Source organism: Mercenaria mercenaria, chromosome 14 (genome assembly GCF_021730395.1).
Source record: "Mercenaria mercenaria strain notata chromosome 14, MADL_Memer_1, whole genome shotgun sequence".
Classification (NCBI taxonomy): domain Eukaryota; kingdom Metazoa; phylum Mollusca; class Bivalvia; order Venerida; family Veneridae; genus Mercenaria; species Mercenaria mercenaria.
In genome coordinates this window covers 71,741,334-71,761,772 of record NC_069374.1, presented here as the reverse complement: position 1 = coordinate 71,761,772, position 20,439 = coordinate 71,741,334, and the positions used below count along the sequence as shown (strand labels likewise).

The 20,439-nt window shown below is 33.8% G+C and overlaps 1 protein-coding gene across 1 annotated transcript; it reads left to right on the top strand.

Annotated features, from left to right (window-relative positions):
• Positions 1 to 1,638: 1,638 nt before the first annotated feature.
• Positions 1,639 to 17,210, top strand: LOC123527639 (sodium-dependent proline transporter-like). The gene is made up of 6 exons (XM_045307238.2): positions 1,639 to 3,117; positions 3,593 to 3,728; positions 12,570 to 12,825; positions 13,536 to 14,098; positions 15,133 to 15,288; positions 16,553 to 17,210. Exons 1-6 carry the CDS (start codon positions 2,498 to 2,500, stop codon positions 16,802 to 16,804), a joined length of 1,983 nt encoding a protein of 660 aa, XP_045163173.2. The 5' UTR covers positions 1,639 to 2,497; the 3' UTR covers positions 16,805 to 17,210.
• The last annotated feature ends 3,229 nt before the right edge of the window (positions 17,211 to 20,439 follow it).

Sequence of the window (20,439 nt, the reverse complement as noted above, 5' to 3'; positions counted from 1 at the left end):
GTTCATCTCTGATTCATGTGGGAAATCAGCAGTTACTTGCGGAAAACAGGTTTGTACTGGTACAGAATCCAGGAACACTGGTTAGGTAACTGCCCGCTGTTACATGATTTAAATACTATGCAGAAACGGCGTTAAACTCAGAACAAAGAATCGTCAAAGTTAGAAAAAGGAACAAGGGTCTTTTGCAGAAAGCCCCACCCACCTACCGTCAATAAACTATAATGTCTCAAATATGTGTTAGCTATGTTATATTTCTGTGCGAGTATAAGAAAATATCGAAATGCATTTGCTAAGGGATAGCGATTCTATTGTATAATTATTTTGATATTATCTTTTTTTTTTCTCCCAACTCAAAAATATTTGTCTATCGGAAGTTCTTGCTATCATGTTATTACGTTTTGACATTATGTTTTACCCCTATATTGAATAACTACTTGGGTGTAATAAAGATCATGTTCTGCTCTGCTCTGTACTTCCTTCCTCCTAAATTAACCCAGCGTCAAAGAGACACACGACTGATCCCACTGTTTGCTCTCAAGCGTCGTGTATGATTGAAGGGATAATACACGTTTTTTTGTGTATTAACGTCTGCAGAAGCCCGCGGGATTGTTTGTGACCGAGACCGAAGGTCGAGGTCACAAACATATCCCAAGGGCTTCTGCAGGCGTTAATACACAAAACAAACGTGTATTGACGCTATTCTTGCATAAAAAACATTACACGACGACTAAATGCATTGTTTTCATATGTGATGACTTGACGATTCCGGTACATTTTTTATTTACCATTCTTGTTGTTCTTGGAAACGGTAAACATGTTTTAAATATCCATAACCGGGGCACACATAACAACAACACTACTAAAAGCGTGATTTGAAGGTTTTTGAGCATCTTATTTTTATTTTTAGTTATTACAAACGTTACATTACACATAATTTTGCATATAACTTAAAAATTTGATAAACAGGAACACAATTATTTTAACAATAACAACTTTACATTCGAATTATTTTGAGTACGAACAAACACAGTACGGATGAGTACGAAGCTAGTGACTAGCTTTCGAGGTTTATTATATGAATTCTGCGAAAAATCAGGTAAAAACAAACCGACTGATACTAACAAAAATCATTAATATAATACTTAAAAACGGGCAATAGCACAAGTTACACGCGATACTTATTTATTCACAGTTATTTACAACAACTGAACAGACGCTTTGTAAAGGGAGTAAACTCTAACAGAAGCTAGAGCGTACATTGATGGGGGCAGTACGTTTGGGGTTGGAAGATGATACAGCTAAACATACTATGGATTACTTTGTATCTATAATGCTACAAGAAAAGGTTATTATGGAAGAAACAAGATGCAGATGCCAAATATCAGTCTGCGCAGAAATACATACATACGTCCCTGGCAAAGCATTTCAAAAATAAAAATCATGTATTAACAGCACGTGAATTGCCTTGTTTGCACACGATTTTTCTCCCGTTTATACATGGACGGATCCAGTGAAAAAAGTAGTTTTTATGCAAGAATACTTAATCAAGGGTATCAGACGATTGCCTTTATTTAAAGATATCGTTAGTAATTAGATATTAGTCACGTGATCATGTAATAGTAAGACATGGACTTTTAGCTCTCTCAATTATTTGGATTTTAAAAGATATTTAGGAAACGGGAATACATATTTTTTGTTCTGGATGGATTATAAGTGTTTGCTTTCATGTCTGACACCCAAAACTTGTCAAAATCCCAACGTAAAAAAACAGAAACGTGTTGAAAAACGACAGTAGACAGCGAAGTGTATCTTACTGATTTTTTGCTCTTGCATTGGTTTATTTTACTTGGGCTTTACACATTTGTAAAGCAAGGATTTTAAGTTCTCACTGAACTGCTGTATATGGAAATGTGGAACGCCTACAATACCCCCTCGTACAAATCGTTTACCTTCGAGTTTCAATGCTTTTTCTATTACTAAAACACTTCGCTGTCTACAGTTCCAGACACGCTGGCATACTTTCCTATGCAACAGTGTGGTAACTAGCATGTGGGTATTAAATACCTGCACACTTTTAGTTACCGCACCCTGTACTCAGTGTATAAGAATTACCTGCACCATTTTTTAAAGAAAAACACCGAGCTATGATACAATAACTTAAGTCATCGGGTGCGTATAATCAAGATTACAAACGTATTCAATAACCCGATTCGATTCGACACCAAATGTTTTGTGCAATTTTCTTCCTCGTGCGTAAAGAATATTATTTTTAAAAAATATTTTGGTTCTGTACTTTATATGTCGTAGATATGGAATAAACTGTGATACACCATATGAAGACTGTTTGATAGGAAGGAAACTAGAAACGGAATTATCTGAAACATCAAATCAATTGTTTTAACAGAAAGGCGCGTCTGAATAGCCAAAGCGAATTATACAGTTACATTGTAATATGATATGACACTAGAATTATTCTATTTTCAAAAACGTTCTAGCAATGGATCGAGATCGCATGCAATGGGGAGGAAAACTAGAGTATCTTTTCACGTGCTTTGGATACACTGTAGGACTGGGAAACATTTGGAGATTCCCTTATAAATGTTATATCCATGGAGGCGGAGCATTCATCATACCTTATCTGCTGACGGTCGTGCTTTGTTCATTTCCAATTTTATTTCTAGAAATGTTCATGGGTCAGTTTTCGTCAGAGGGACCAATCACCGTTTGGAAATTTTGTCCACTCTTTAAAGGAGTTGGATGGGCAATTATCTTCAATATTTTCATGACGAATGTGAATTACATCGTCATCGTCATGTATTCCTTTTACTACATGCTCGTAGCGTTTGTAAACATTGGCGGACCGTTACAATGGCAAGAGTGTCAAAAACCTTGGGCCACGTCACAATGTAGAAATGAACCCTTTCCCAATTATGATACAATTGGGGACGAAAGCCAGAAAATAAGTACATTGCAAAATTTCATGGATGATTCTTGTATAAAGAGAATACGGGACACACTCAATGGTAGTGTCGACCCAGTTCTGTTCAGTGAGTTTAGAGCGGTGTACAGGTCGTGTGAAATAATGTACCACTCGCCGGAGGAAGAATATTGGAACAGGTAAAGTTTTAAATGACTTACATCTATTCATATTGGTTCAATTGTATCGATATCGTGAAGCTGAAAGAAACAGCCGTCAGTCCATTTTCTTGGAAATAGCAGCGTCCATACAGATGTTTTTGCGGAGGTGCAGTTAAGATCCAATCATTATCCTTGTTCACTAGCTCCTGTCACCTTTGAGAAATAATAATAAATAACCAGTTTAATAAATACAGTCTAACAGTTTTATAAATTTACGACTTCCTATATTTACATTGAATTATGGAATGGTGTTCTATTTATAAAGGACTCTTGTGCAGATCCTGCCGCAGTTACTTTTAAGACAAATATTTAACACAAGTTTAATCTTTTCCGCTTCAAAAATATATTTTGAAACTTTGAAAATGTTTTATTACTCTCCTTTTCATGCTCAAAATGAATTAGTTAAATTTGTAATGGGGACAATTTGGGATAATGATGTAATTTGTAATTAAAGGTTCGTGCTTGGTGTTCACGAGTCTGACGGGCTAGATGACCTTGGTCCAGTGGTAGGCAGGAACGCTTTAACACTACTTCTTGTTTGGCTAATGGTGTTTTACTGTTGCGTAAGAGGCATACGAACACTTGCAAAGGTTTGTATGATTGTATATTACGTTTTCGTTCAACCATAATTAATCGGTTACATAAAGAGAAAAAAAAAACATTTATTGCACATTAACACTTATTTCATAATTCACTGTTTGTGAAAAACAACGGCGATGGTGGGATTATGTAAAAATAATCTAAGATTAAATTATGATTATTATTGTGCAGGTTATTTTGACGATAACGGATTATTTTAAAAAAATGAACAAACAATTGAAATTTTCCTTCCTTTGAATATTGGTTCAAACACACACACAAAAAAAAGAATGACATTTAACACAACAGGGTCGGATTCAGTGTTTGTATCTTTATTAGCTTAGAGTAGTCATTTAAACGAAACCTGTGAACGGTTATTAAAAATAATCATATACTTAAATTTTCTGCTTTATATCATCAAAATTGGGATAGATTTTAACTGTTACGAAACTTGAGTTTTGATACTTAGATATCACAGGCCTGTTACCTATGATGCATATGACAATTAAAAATAACCGTTAAAAATGTCCTATATAAAAGGGTATTAGTAAACTAACCCAGTGGCATCCAAGAAAATGTCTTAAATGGAAAGGCATTGTTCTTATAATGTTAGTTTTGTCAGCTTCGTAAACCATTCAAAGAAGTGAAATACTTTTCGAAATCTGCCTAAGAATGAGAGAGTTATGAACATTTCAGTATTTGATCAAAATGGCTGCCATATTGTTTCCATGGCAACATAAAAAACAATGACGGATATCTTGATTTTGTAGAAACATATTTGAAGCGTATGTCCGTATTTCTGTAAAATAATATACCGTATTTTCCCAACTATTATAAAAAAAATAACCAAATTATATATTTCACACTCAAGAAATGATAGAAATGAGCCTTTTTAAAGGTTATTTCAAATTGATAAAAGAAGTAATAAAATAGAAGTAATCAGCAGTGTTTAAATGACGTCATAAACATACTAACTTAGCTGGCTGCCTTCATGATCAGATAGTTTCAACTTCGAACTACCATATTTTTGTTTTCAAAAGTAGTTAAACTTTAATATACTTTCAGTGTTAGGAAAGGCTTAATGACTAAGATATTGCCGGGCATTCGTTGCCATTGAAGTAGTTATCCAGTTATAAAATACATGCAGTATCTTTACTTACGACTGTGAGAATTTACTTCGTGAAAATTATTCTATTCGCGAAAATGTCATCAGAGAAATGATTTTCACATAGACTTCCAAAATAAAACTTGTCTGAGGTCTACATTCTTTCAAAACAATTTAGAAAAAAATATCAAGCACATTGAACTACCTTAAAATACATGGTACTGAAATTACTATCTATTGTCTCACTGACAAAACGAGTACGTAATATGATATATTCTTTCAGAGGAACAATCCTACTTTTACATTGTTATAAATGCTTATTTATTTTGACAAATAATTGTTCTAAATCCAGAGTATATTACATTTGGAAAAGGAAGAAAAATCTGCCATCAAAACATAACTGAGCCGCGCCATGAGAAAATTAACATAGTACATTTGCGTCAAGCATGGATCCAGACCAGACTGCATCCGCGTTATTCGCTAACAGTTTCTCTTATGACGAACATTAGCTTGTTTCTTCCCTTGAAAAGTTGTATGAAAAAGCGCAAGGATAATCAAATGCTACATTGGTCCCTTTCAGTTGGATTCCTCTGATTTTTTCGTTATAACCTTTATCCAAGATGTTGTGGTTGGTCAAAAATAAATATGCCTTTTATTTGTAGATTTCTGAATAAAAATAATTAATCAAACCTAAATTTAGCAGAGGGTCACTAAAAATATCCAGTCTTTAATCATTTTCCAATCCAATGAAATTTAGTATAGATATTGCTTTTGAAAATTACAAAGAAGTCAAAGATAACAAGAAATATCTTTAAAAATGATGGTCGGCGAATTGTAATAAGGAAAGAAGTTTATGAATTTTTCATACATTCACCTTTCATCTAACATTTTTCAAATTGCAAAAGTAAACACCGCACTTTAACAATTTAAATGGTTCTCTTTTAATTTTTCGCAAAGGTTTCGTAGGGTTGCAATTTTGTTTCGTTTATCCTTAGACGAATAATCACAGCAGTGGTTTGATGAAGATTCATGAAGCGGTTCATGAGAAGAGGTCATTAAACGTGTTTATATTTTTAGCTAAATTGGCCCCTATCCCCATTTGTAACAAAATAGCAGGAGACCTTACGATATTGTTACACATCGAGTTTGATAAAAATCCATTATATTTTAGTGGTTAATGCGAAGAAAGGCATATCTACTTTTAGCTATAGTGGTGCCTAATAGGGCCCAAGTTCCTTATTAATAAATTTGGAAGAGGACCTTACAATGATGCTCAAGACCAAGTATGACAAAGATCCACCAAGCTGTTCATGAGACGCTGTATAAAGGCATTTCTAGTTTTAGCTCTAGCAGCCCCTCAAAGGGGTCAAATGTTCCAGCTGAACAAAGTTGGCTGTGGGCCTAATACAGATGCTACAAATCAAGTTTGATTAGAATACATGAGAAAATCAATTAAAGCATTTTTTATTGATTATTTTTATCTATTTCTAAAATAAGTCAACTGATAACGCTTTAACAAATGCATATTCGCTATTCATGAATCTTTGGACAATGACGTCACACCTGTAAAAAAGCGAAGGTCAAGCAAAACATACAGCTGTAATTATTTCAATATTTCTGTTTTATAAGCAAAGTTTGACCGTAGTCATATCACATAGATAAACTGTATGCAGCGTACCTTCATTTCAGTGTAATGAGATTCAGTCATTATATAGCATATATATAATGGAAACAGATTTCAACTGAGTTCAATATTTGCATACCATACTAAAGAAAAATATTCATATATAATAAATCAGTTAAATAATTTATAACAAATACATCAAAGCAAACAAATACTCATTTTAATATGCATTCTGAATAAGTCACAAAAGCAAGAAACCTTTTCATATACAGACGACAATTGTAACAAGGAAAATCTTTTAAAAAGCACTTCTCTACATAAAAGACTCTTATCACATCCTTATTCATGTGAAACGCAGACCGTATTCAGCTCTTTCTTTAATTTGATATATGTTGTTATTTGAACAGGTTTGAACAGGTTTTTATCATATTTATTAAACTTACTTATCATTTTAAGATATATCAATATTCTTTCTAAATATACTGAGCCAAAGTTAGCTTTAAAACTGTGAACAGCGTTGTTAGGATAAACGCTTTGTCTACATTTCACTCAGCGTAGCACAATCAACAGAGTGAAAGAAATTGACACTCTCGTCCAATCAGGCATCTATTGCCTCCGGGTATTGTCACCTGGATGTTTATTTCAATATCATGTGTAATAAGAGAAGGTTTTTCACAAGACTGATAGGTTTTAAGTATGCATTGTCTCTTGTAGCTCTGTATAGAGCGGCTGTGTACTTTTTATTTGTTAAATAATTGACTATGTTCTATGTATTTGATGTATATAGATGAGACGTAAATAAATATATAAGATAATTAAACGAGCTTATAGATTGAAACGTCACTGGAGTTACAACCTCTGAAAAAGGGATTTTTCATTTGAAATAAAAGAATGTTTAATATGTAATTTTCTGAACCATAGCATTTTTAACATGTTATTTTATAATAATTAAATTAATTTTATATTAATATAACATATCTATCAGCAATAAAAACCACATTTTCATACATATTCTTATATGAGAAGAATGTATATTTTAACATGATTTAGAAAAACAATAAAACAAATCGGGTGAACATTGCTATCTGTAAACCATTAAGATTCAAGTTAAAGGCAAATATCGATGAAGTCTTACTTTTTTTTTCATTTTCAACCAAATCTGAAATGTAAATGACCCTTAATCTCTAGGAAAAGGGAGGTTCGTACCCCTAGACACTTCCTTTTATATTTATATAGCACTAGCTTTGATATTTTTACGGCGTCTCCCATCTATCAAATACGCTGTCGTTGAAAAATAAAATCTGACAGATATATTTAAGAAATATGATCTGATTTTACAGTTGTTTTAAATAACATTGTCTTTAAGTATAATATGTGTAAAAGACCTAAGTACCCCCCCCCCCCCCCCCCCCCACACACTACACACACACACACAAAATCGAACTATGTTTTTTACGATTTTATAATTTTACGGCCAAAACACATTATTTTAGAATTGACATTTAAAATTGTCTGATTGATATGTATTATACCTGCTGCCCCTACCACATCCATTCTTATGTCACAAAAATACATACGTAAGATTTTTTAAACAGCTGTTTATATAATTACACAGGTTTAGGTTTTGAACTTTTTTATTCTGAAATGGTTGACCATCATACGTATATCAATTCAGTAATTCTTAACATATTGGAAAAAAGGAAGTTAAATGAATCGAAAATTATGGTATGTTTGTAAAATTTAAAAAAAAAAAAAAGATAGTGGCAATTAGGGTTGTACAGGTATTGTATTTTGCCGTATTCAAGCAGACAATTCTCATTTTAATGTAGCTACACATATTCCACAAATATAATTATGAAAACTGTTTGCAAAATAAAAAATATGCGAAATTTTAAAGTCACATGATAATTATACCTTGTAATTACAAAAAGAAAATACCCGTAATTCAAAACGCAATTATAGCCTTATCAGGGTTATAAACGTCTGTGTTGTTTTAACGTTCCTTATTTAGAGGTAATCGCCAAGTTTAATTACAGGTCCAATAAAAAGGATTTATGCGTGATGCATACAACATTTTATTACTTCTATAAACTACCATTCAATAGGATTACATTATATAAATTGGCTTTATGTAAAATTTTCTTGAATTGAACATGTACAATAAATAATGAAAGTAAGTTAATCACGAAGACATTTATGATAACTGAAAAGATCATGAAATCAGGTAAAATTTTCACAAAAACAAAGAGATATCATTAAGTTAATGAAGTAAAATTCAATTCTGTTTCAAATGCAGATATTATCTACATTGCTTAAACATTCTTGTACACAAAAATACTCCTGACATATTTTCAAGACGAACCTTTAATTTATTTACTAAAATTTATTAAGTAAAATGTATACAAAAAATCTAAATTTTACCTTATTGTACTGTAACTGAGTAGAAAAATAGCAACAGTTTGCATTTGTGATCCAATGGCCGGTAGAAAAGCTATCTTTTTTAATGTTTAATTGACATAATTTGCATAATTGACACTGATATTTAAATGTATATGAAATAAGGTGAAAACAACAACGTAAGAAGAAACGCGCATCTCTTTCTTTTTAGAACCGAAATATTAATTGCAATATTTAATTGCATTTCGTTATATTATTAATTTGTGATATTAGCACAAAATGAATTACGCGCGAAGTAAATTACATTAAATGATTAAATCATTACTTAAACCTTTTTTGATCACAATACCGCATGTTCACGCGGCATAATAATATCGTCTGCTTATGACGCTACAACAACAACTTCGCGCTGAAGTTAATTTTTCTTCCAAATTAGTGGAAATAAACTGTCTGAGAACGAATCAAATTTTTATTTCACAAAAATAAAATAAATATCATTCAAAAGATAAATTTAATGAGAGTAGGAAAGTTTTTGCACCTAAGCTTTCATATCAATGGTTTTATACAAAAACATGTTTTGAAGCAACGTATGTATGAGATTTTTGCACATTTCATATGGAAAAAAGAAGGAAAAAAATGACGAAATGATGGCATTAAACTTCATCCGAAGAACGAATCAAAAATTAAATTAAAATTTAATTTATAAAAACCTTGTGATGAGTCAAATGTTGAACTTTGGTAATATTTTTGCACCTAAGGTTTCTTATTTTTAGTAATTTTGTTATTAAAGGCCTAGATTTTGGCAGTGGGCCAAGGGATTTCTGTCTTCACCAGCACTGTTGGGGGCTAATGACCATCACAGTATGGTTCCAATAAACAAGGGTCATTGTTTATTGGAGAGTCAGTCTACCTTTCAAGTGTATCAATTAGTGAGAAGGTGAAACAATGTAATTTATTTTAAATTAATTAATAATTAATAACATTAAAAGTTATACTAGATTTTATTTGGCATTTCTATGTAAAGAAAAATATTGTTGATCAAACACAATAATAAAATAATCAGAAACTTATTTTCACAATAATAAAATAATCAGAAACTTTCATAAAGAAGTATGTAAGTTTTTTTTTTTTTTTCAAATTCTGTCTGGCGAATTGTGATATTTCAGAAAAATGTGACTTTCACTCATCTAAAGCTGGCAGAATACTTTAGATAACATTTGTCTAAAATTAAAAACAGTATGTTCATTTCAAAGTTACAAAGCAAAGCATGAAAAAAGTCACTTTTGGCAATATACTAAAAATGAAAATTGGGTATAGATGGAACACAATAAGTTTATATTAATTTTTTTTTGTCAGCACAAAGAACTCGTGAAGTTTTCACTATACTTGTGTTTTATTATCATTATCATTTTCAATATTATAACTTATCTTTTATCATCCTATATGTAATATAGTAATAATAATAATAATAATAATAATAATTATGATAATAATAATTATTATTATTATTATGATTATTAAAACATTAAAGTAATAGTTATTATCATCTATATAATGTCAAAATAATAATTATTATTATCATCATTCCACATTCACTGAAGAAAAATTAATTTCTTTCAACTCCACTGCACACATCTTCATGGTCTAGTTGGGGTCCCTGCTGTGCTAATTGCCCTCTAATCAGTTACTGTTACATAATCGCTGATAAGCAGCAGATAAGATGGGAGTTGTATATTGGATTTGGGGGGGGGGGGGGACACTTATATAGTAGTGAATCTAGGCCTTTAAAGGCCTAGATTCACTACTATATAAGTGTACCCCCCCAAATCCAATATACAACTCCCATCTTATCTGCTGCTTATCAGCGATTATGTAACAGTAACTGATTAGAGGGCAATTAGCACAGCAGGGACCCCAACTAGACCATGAAAATGTGTGCAGTGGAGTTGAAAGAAATTAATTTTTCTTCAGTGAATGTGGAATGATAATAATAATAATTATTATTTTGATATTATATAGATGATAATAACTATTACTTTAATGGTTATAGTAATGATTATAATAATAATAAAAAATAATCATAATCATAATCATTATTATTATTATTATTATTATTATTATTAATATATTACATATAGGATGATGAAAGATACATTATTTGAATATAAAATTATTGTGTTCCATCTACACTCAATTTGCCTTTTCAGTATGTTGCCAAAAGTGACTTTTTTCATGCTTTGCTTTGTAATTTTGAAATGCACATTCTGTTTTCAATTCTAGACAAATGTTATTTATAGTATTCTGCAAGCTTTAGATGAGTAAAAGTCACATTTTTCTAAAATATCACAATTCTCCAGACAGAATTTGAAAAAAAAACGCTTGCATATTTCTTTAAGTAAGTTTCTCATTATTTCATTATTATGAAAATAACTTTATGATTATTTTATTATTGTGTTTGATCAACAAATATTTTTCTTTACATAGAAATGCCAAAAAAAACTAGTATAACTTTAAAAGTTATCATTTATTCATTAATTTAAAATAAATTACATTGTTTCCCCTTCTTACTAATTGATACACTTGTAAGGTAGACTGACTCTCCAATAAACAATGACCCTTGTTTATTGGAACCATACTGTGTTGGTCATTAGCCCCCAACTGTGCTGGTGAAGACAGAAATCCCTTGGCCCACTGCCAAAATCTAGGCCTTTAAGTAAAATGTGTACATGCCCTTCTTATTTCTATATAGAAAATCTGACCGCTATCGATTTGTGGCCGGAGGAATATTCTTCGGTATGTTGACACTCTCGTCCAATCAGGCAGAATGTTGCATAAATCTTCCATTTTGATAAATTATCTATAATTCGTTATCAAGTAGTTTGATTTGCAAACTGAAGTCACGTGGCATAGGTAACGAATTCGTTCTTAGACGGCGTTCGCCGAAAAACAGAGGAAGGACCAGGCTACTTCTTGGACATAATCAGGGGAAGTAACTGACTAATGGTCCCCATTGCAATAGGCTTTGAAAGCGAACAGCATGGATCCTGATCAGACTGGTATGGATTAATGCTGGTCGCAAAACGCACTATGTTGGTTTCCTCATGGCGCGGCTAATATACTAATTAAGAAGTTTGTCTTTTTCTCCTTATGAGGCTATATTCAAAGCATTTCATACTATCGTCAAAACAGGAACAACTTTCAATGTATGAACAGCAGTTAAGTACTGTGTCTGTACATTTTTTGAACGAAAAAAGAATCTTTATTCAATGAACACTGGACAATAAAACACTCAGAAAGTTAAATGCGTTTTACATTATCTGGTTACTTGTGTAGCTCTGTATCGGTCTTTCACATATACTATTTTAAAAACAATCTGAGAAATTATAGGACAGCAACCGTGACCTTAAAATTAAGATGTTCAAACAGTGTTATAATAAACGCTCGATCAGCTCTCCTGTATATACCAAACTACGTAAATTGTCGACAAGGAAGCAGGCAATCCGTTTTGATACGTTTCCTGTATCTTTCTGTTTTGGAGGCGGGAATGGGGAAGGGTGGGGGTGTTGGGGGGCACGTATTTGTGCCCAAATATCAATCAAAGTCAGCTGTTTATATATATATCTCCGTGAACACCAATTCAGTTTGTCAAAGCAGCCATTTCCCAGACCCGTTTTTTGTACCAACAAATTACTCATATTTGCAAAATTTAGTCGTTCTTTGTTGCAGGTGATATATTTTACCGCCTCTTTTCCGTTCCTGGTTTTGCTTATTTTACTCCTCCGCGGTATAACCTTGGAAGGTCATGAAATTGGGATCAAATACTACACGGAACCAGACTACGGGAAACTCTCCAATATGGCGATCTGGTCGAGCGCCGCCACGCAGGCAATGTACTCTTTAGGCGTAGCATTTGGTGCTCATATCGCTCTTGCAAGCCACAACAAGTTCAATAACAGCGTTTTTCGGGATGCCATTATTCTTGGTAATAGTACATACTTTTGACATGAAAATGTGACGTATTTATTTTGATGTTATTATTTTTTGTTTTACGCTTGTGTTTGTTTTACTAATTCGTCTCGGTATTCAGGGTATGCATATGTATAGCTAGTATGTTAGCAAGTCAGTTGTTTCACAAATCAAATAATTTGTCATGAATAGCTGGTAGAAATATTAGTTCAGTTCAAAAGAAACCAGTACTGTTTGTCCCACGTTTTCCGTAACAAGGGTTTCTTGTCATTCTTTCTTTAAAAAACGAACTTTAAACATATTCAGGATATAAGTTAACAATATTTCGATTTTATGGATTTTGGTAAGAAAATTGTCATTGTAAAATTCTGCCATTCGGAGACAAAAACTTTGAACTTGTCTTAATTTTTGATGCATTGTTATCTAGGTTTCAGGATATTTTGATTTGCATAAAACACAAAAGTCTTAATTTTTGTTGATTGTTATTTGAGTTTCACACACTTAAAAAATACTCGTTCCTTTCTGGGCCACAAAATGGACATCATTCTGACAGGTTAAATTTTTAAAAGTTCCGGCCTACACCCTCGGAGACCTTTAGAATAATGTATAGTCTATATCTATAATGGCATAAAAGCAGAATTGAAGATACAGATTAGTAGGCAATCTGCATTGTCTACACTAAGAAGTTTACGTAGTGTGTTGCTAAACCATCGTAATATTTTTTAGGTTGTGTTAATACCCTTACCAGTATCGGCGGAGGATTTGTAGTGTTTGCGTTCCTTGGGCACGCTTCGTTCACATTGAACCGACCTATCGATACCATCTTCGACGATGGGCCGGGTATAATATTCATCTCCTATCTACAAGGAATCTCGCAATTACCAGGATCCGCGGTATGGGCGTTCCTGTTTTTCATGGTCGTACTAACGCTGGGCGTTGACTCTGTGTTTATTATGGTGTGGACTGTTTATAGAGCAATCGAAGACGTGTTCCCGGTGATATTTCAGAAAAGAGGGAAATTAATTCTCGTTGTCATGTGTGTCGTGCCGTACCTTCTTGGACTTCCACTAATCACTAATGGCGGTATACACTTGCTTGTTGTCATGGACCGCTATACCGCGGATTTCACGTTAACGCTGTTTCTAATTCTGGAGAGCGTTGCGGTGTGCTGGGTTTATGGATTGAGGCGGTTCATTGCGGATGTGGAAATGATGACTGGAAAGAAATCCAAGATTTTCAAATGGTACTGGATGGCAACTTGGGGTGTCACAGCTCCAGCCTTTGGAATGGTATACCTATATCAGTGTATAATAAGAGTGTTATCATAATAACCTTCAAAAGCAGTGCATGTTTGTAGTAAATACTACATTACTGTATATCAATGCTCCTTGCGAAGTTTAATAAGAGCTTTGGTCTTTTTTTCTTAATTGTGGGGCTGTGTGTGTTGGGATGGGGGGGGGGGCGTTAGAGTCACACCAGGACAATTTATTTATATCATATATACTAATATGTTGACTAGCCCTTCTTTTTGGGACGGGCATTCTGGGCGTTTTAAGCACCAATTGGATGGCTTCCTAACATTGAGAATTCGACACCCCAAACAACGTTTCGAACTTGCATCGGTAAGTCGCAAATGATTCCAAGTCAACGACCTGTACCACTCGGCCGCAGTGGTTCCTATATTTGATTAATTTCCCATGGAAGATTTTGTGTAGTTTTCACTTTTATTTGTTCATTCCTAATCCAAACGCGTCATTTTTTTAGAAGTAAAAACGAATCTCTCTGACATTTCCGGAAAGCAGATGCCTCCATAAAAAATATAGCTTTAATTTCTGAGTTCACACCAACATTCCAAGAGGAACAATAACCTACACTATTATATAGTGAAATACATCGTATGTGTGATGGGTTTTCACTAAAACTCGCGAATAATGTTAATCTCATGACATTGTAGGATATTTACTAGACTAGTCGTAATATATTTTAGTGCTAATGTTAGTATTTTTAAATGATTGTGAAATACATTTAACATAATTCTTTTGCATGCATAACTTTTTTACATCTTCTTTTAAACTTCTAAGTTTTTAAGTTTTTAAGATGTTAAGGTATCATCGCACAAACTCTAAAATTGTTATAACCGATAATTCATTTTTGATAAGACAAAAGTCACCATCCAAATTATCAAAATTAATGTAGCTATATTTTATCCATCAGCCGTTTCTGTTAACTTAAGGTCCTAAGAAGTCATAGATCACAAGTAAAGCCTCAGTCAGCTTCCGTAATTTTATCCGCCGATGACGTCATATATGTTCTTTGTCCACAGTTTATATTTGTTGCTTCTGCGGTTGGATACACGTCAGTCAGCTACAACGGAATACAGACAACGGCAGGCGGCGAGGCGTTCGGGTGGATATTGATTGTAACACCGTTCGTGATCACGCTTGGCGTGGCTGCATACCAAATCAAGAAAAATAAAGGGGTTTGTAGGCTAATTATACAATAACATATATAATAAATGTAAAAGACATTATATACAAGCGGTGTTATTTCTTGTTAAAATTCATATTTCTTTTTCTCTTCGTTAAATTGCCAATATGTTGCATAAATAAGATAATCAGGTTATCAGGATGATCAGGATAATTTTGATATCTTATTTTGTTATTAGTATTTATAGATTATTAGCTTTGTATCGGGAAATATGCACGAGTTCTTCAGTGGCAATATTCTTCCGCTGAAGAACGAGTGCATATTTCCCGATGCAAAGCTAATAACCTTTTTATTACATACGCATCAACACGTACAAATATTATGACAATATCATAAATATGTTCAATAGCCTGAATAGGATTAACAACACTGAAATAACAGAAAGAAAATAGTACAACAACACAGACTGAATTACGTCACGCACCCGATATGAAATTCAGGCGTCAGTGTATGGAAAAAAATATTGACGTTTCCGGTACCAGCGTAACTTAACGGGGAATAGAAATGAGTATGTAATAAATCTTCTTATTATTACATACTCGTTTCTATTCCCCGTTAAGTTACGCTGGTATCGGAAACGTCAATATTTTTTCCATACACTGACACCTGAATTTCATATCGGGTGCGTGACGTAATTCAGTGTGTGTTGTTGCACTATTTTCTTCTATTTAGCTCAGTATTGTCAATCCTATTCAGGCTATTGAACAAATTTATGGTACTTACATTATATTTATACGTGTAGATGAGTATGTAATAAAAAGGTTATTATCTTTGCATCGAGAAATATGCACTCGTTCTACAGCGGAAGAATATTGCGCTCCTAAAGTCGCGCAATAATGTATTTTCGCTGAAGAACTCGTGCATATTTCCCGATACAAAGCTAATAACCTATAAATATTGAATATAAAGATAATTTTTGATGACATTCTACTTACATGAGGTCATTTAAAGGCCGAAATAATAAAAAAAAACTTAAAAGTAAATATATTTAAAACAGGTGCCCCAAGGTGTACATTTTGTATTTCTTGGGTTAAACTTAACTTGTATATAGCAACAGTACAAATGTGTTAGATCTACTTCCATAAATTTTGTCCCTACCTCTGACTCAACTAGGGACCTTACTAGCGATAATTGTTTGCATACCTGAACCCAGATTCAAGTTCGCGCACAAACTGGTACGCGTGCGCGTTCGTGTTTTAAAGTACAAAGTATGTGGTCGATCTACATTTGTTTTAATGCATTTTCAATATTATCAGGTGAATGCGGCAACATTTGAAGCCAAAGACTGGGGACCTCGACTAAAGGCAGATAGACAAGGTCGCTACGTGAATGAATATATACACCCAATAGAGTCCATCAGTAGAATGAACTCTTACAGAAGTGACACAAGTTTTGGAATTTCCAGGGGCACGGAGCCAACTTTCGACGAAAACCCAACAGTTAATGGAGGCTATCTAAGCTTTGCACCTAATGGAGTCTCAGGCTCGGGCCCCCTTCAAACTGTTTAAGTTTTGAACAGAATGCCGTGTCGGATTCGAGCACAAGCAGCGCCGATTATATTAAGATACACAATAATATTGCACTGACTGACCAGCAGGGACCGGCTCCAAATATAAATTTGTCTGACCAACTTTTACACGGTGGCGTAATGGCAACAGTTAATCCATTGATTACTTTCAGTGACAATCATTCCCCATTGTAAATTTTTTTTAGATAGATTTAAGTGTTAAGTTTCAAACAGTTGCCTTCATTGATGTAAAATTACTATTTTGCTGGTACAAATGATATAAAATCCAAATTAATCTTCATTCAGAATTATAGACGCAAAACATGTTGTTTGTCTCAAAAATTGCATACATGTACTTAAATGTTATACAGTATTATGTTATAGTTTATAAAACCCCTAGCAAATAACGGACAAATGTTTGTTTACGTATTTTTAACTGACTGATACAGACTGTAACAATGCTATCTACAAGACAAAGTATTATCAATGTTAGATAATGGACTTACAATGACAATCGGCAGTTTCCGTTCGTTTACTTATTTTCCATATGCTATTTCGACAGTTTCCGTTCGTTTACGTATTCCGTATGCTATTTCGGCAGTTTCCGTTCGTTATATCGACAAAACGCAAAACTTTACCTACGGACAGAATTTCTTTAAAACTGACTGAGGGTGAATTATCTGCCCTTGAAAATCAGAAGAACTCCAATTTTCAAGGGCAGATAATTCAAGATCAAGACAAGGAAACTGTGCATTTTAATTTATATTTCTGTTTCAGACTTCATTTGCAGTCAGTATATAAGTTTTTTAAAGAAATTTGGCCCATGGGAAAGACCAGGACTTTGCTGTATTATTTTGTCATGTTCATAGTTAAGGACATTTGCCACAGTGTCTATAGTGAAATGGGGCAAAATTTTCTTACAGACAAAATTTCTTCTTTAATCTGTGTTTACTGACAGAGAATCAAATCAAAAACAGAAATATGAAATAAATTAATAATACGTACCCGGCCTTGGTCATGAATTATCTGACATTTTCTGTTAGTATCATCCTTTGCTCATGTAGTTCGGTAGTTATGAGTCGGCTATTACCAAAATGTTGCGCGATAGAATGGGGTACAAGAACGTAGGAGAAAAATGAATTTCACCATGTTATCCCCCTTGTCTCTATATATGGTTTATATGTATTTTTTTTTCTTGAATTTCATTTAAAAACATTTAAAAGAAATTTTACCCCTCTATCATAGCACGTGTGCTTGAAAGTAGGAAAATACTGAAAAATTCAATAATTCAATATCAAGCCTGGGTACCTGTGATTTTTAACACAAAGCTCCGTTTTAAATTTGATTCTCCGCCAGTACACAAAGTTTAAAGAAATTCTGTCCAAAGGAAAATTGTTGCCGTATATACATATAAGCAACTGTGGTATTAAGGGTCAGCTTTGGACTTTTACGGATATTGCGTTGTAACATGGGACAGAAAACTGTACGTTACGTCACATTTTACTGCAGTGCCCACGCTACTTTTACCATCCTACCCACTATCGTCTTATTATAAAGGTAATCCGTATTTCCATGTCCCTTCAAAAATTTGAACTTAGGTCACAAGGTCAATGTCAAGGTCGAAGTTTATTTCGTTACAAACCTATGCATGTGGTCCAAAGTAGGATGTAGCTACAGAAATGTGAAAGGATGTCACTAGGTCAAGATCAAGGTCAACTCATGTCAAGGTTCATTTAGCCACTCAGAGCTATAATGTGGTCCAAAGCTGAACGTTGTAGGTTATGGACAAGAAGATTTTTAAATATTTTCCCTATATAAGTGTCTATATAAACCATGTGATCCCCGGGGTGGGGCCATATTTGACCCTAGGGAGATTATCTTAACAAACTTAGAGAACCACCAGATGATGCTACATTACAAATAGCAAAGCCCTAGGTTTGGTGATTTCGGACAACAAGGTTTTCAAAGTTTTTCCCTAGGTAAGTCTATGTAAACCATATGACCCCAGGACGGGGCCGTATTTGACCCTTGGTGAATGATATGAATAATCTTAGTAGAGGACCACTAGATAATGTCACATACAACATATCAAAGCCCTAGGCTCTGAGGTTTTGGACAAGAAGATATTCAAAGTGTTTCCCGATATAAATCTATGCAACTTATAAAAATAAACAAAGGGCCATAATTGAACCTGTCTTATTTTCAGTGGGACACAACTAGGGTACCAATACATCATTCTGACGAAGTTTGGTCAAAATCCCCAAGTAGTGTCCGAGGAGATGCGATAACAAGGAATTGTTAACGCACGACAGGACGGACGGAAGGAAGGACCGGACAAAGGACGCAGAGTGATTTGAATAGCCCACCATCTGATGAACGCTATATTACTATGACGAAAATATCCCGATACACGACGTATTAAATTCCATTGTAAAATTGTTTCCTTCCTTGTGAACATCAAGTTAGACGTTTGTCTGGCAATGTCTTCAGATGACCCAGCTTGACCCTAGCTGTAATCAAGTCTGATAACAGGTTCGGTTCTTTTTTTTTTACGTTTTTTCAAACGTCTATGAAGCCTGATAAGTCGTTTATTGGTCTCATATAAGCATCTTAAACTTATTTTGATGTCGCCATCGGTTGCCCTTTAAAGTTCTATATACTAGACATTTTTGAAAGTAGCAGACGATCATCATCGTCATTGTTCTCTTTAGCGTGAAGTATCCATACAAGACTCAACATAAACAATGTTAGGGATTTTAAATGAAATAGCTAGACTTCTAACTGACATTACCATGCTTTTGTAGTCCTGCGTCACGCAGATAGGTCATCGAGTACGTTTTTAGATCCATATATATATATACGTTTACATTGTATATATATATATATGTGTGTGTGTGTGTTTGTGTGAGTATGGCTAATGAGATATTGTATTTACACTTGTAAAATCAATCATAGTTGAGGACACAGGTTTTGCAACCTATTGCACGGCTCATGCAACCTCATGCATGGGATTTGCAACCTCTTGCATGGGTCTTGTAGACACCGAAAATCCTTTAGCGAATCAGGTACTAGTAGTTCAGGGTTTTCAACTATGCTGAAATGCAAAAACATTAGAACGTGTACGGCGGCTCCCAGACCTTTCTCTCCCCCGGCCCCCACCCCCACGGCACCATGCAAACGGGCCATCAAGTCTGTTTTGGTCTCAACTGTGTTGACCTCGTTTACAAGATCATTAACTTCTTTCAATTCATTTCTATGCGGATCTATAGTACACTACAATATCGTTTACATATGACGAAATATGCAACTCCGTGTTCACGATATATTACATTGGTGTCAGCTAAACCCGTACTATTGTTATCACCCGACAATAAAGTCTATCTGGGTTTTTCCCCAGTGGAAAAGTACATTATTTATTAGACAAAAAATTCCATGAAGTCGTATGACACAGTGGAAGATTATTGTACTATCTGTAAATTTTGGGGAGTTTTCTGTGTCAATTCGAAAGTAAACTGGATAAAAGATTTTTAGTAAATATATCAAGAATGCAGAAACGTAACATAAAAAAAAAAAATAAAAACGAAAAAGAGACTCTTATGTTGAAAAGAAATTCAATGGATGAAAGCAAATACAAGA

Coding starts and splice junctions, on each gene's coding strand:
- LOC123527639 (XM_045307238.2), top strand. CDS start 2,498: ATGGATCGAGATCGCATGCAATGGGGAGGAAAACTAGAGTATCTTTTC. Junction 3,118..3,592: donor GAGGAAGAATATTGGAACAG/GTAAAGTTTTAA, acceptor TTGTAATTAAAG/GTTCGTGCTTGGTGTTCACG. Junction 15,289..16,552: donor AAATCAAGAAAAATAAAGGG/GTTTGTAGGCTA, acceptor CAATATTATCAG/GTGAATGCGGCAACATTTGA.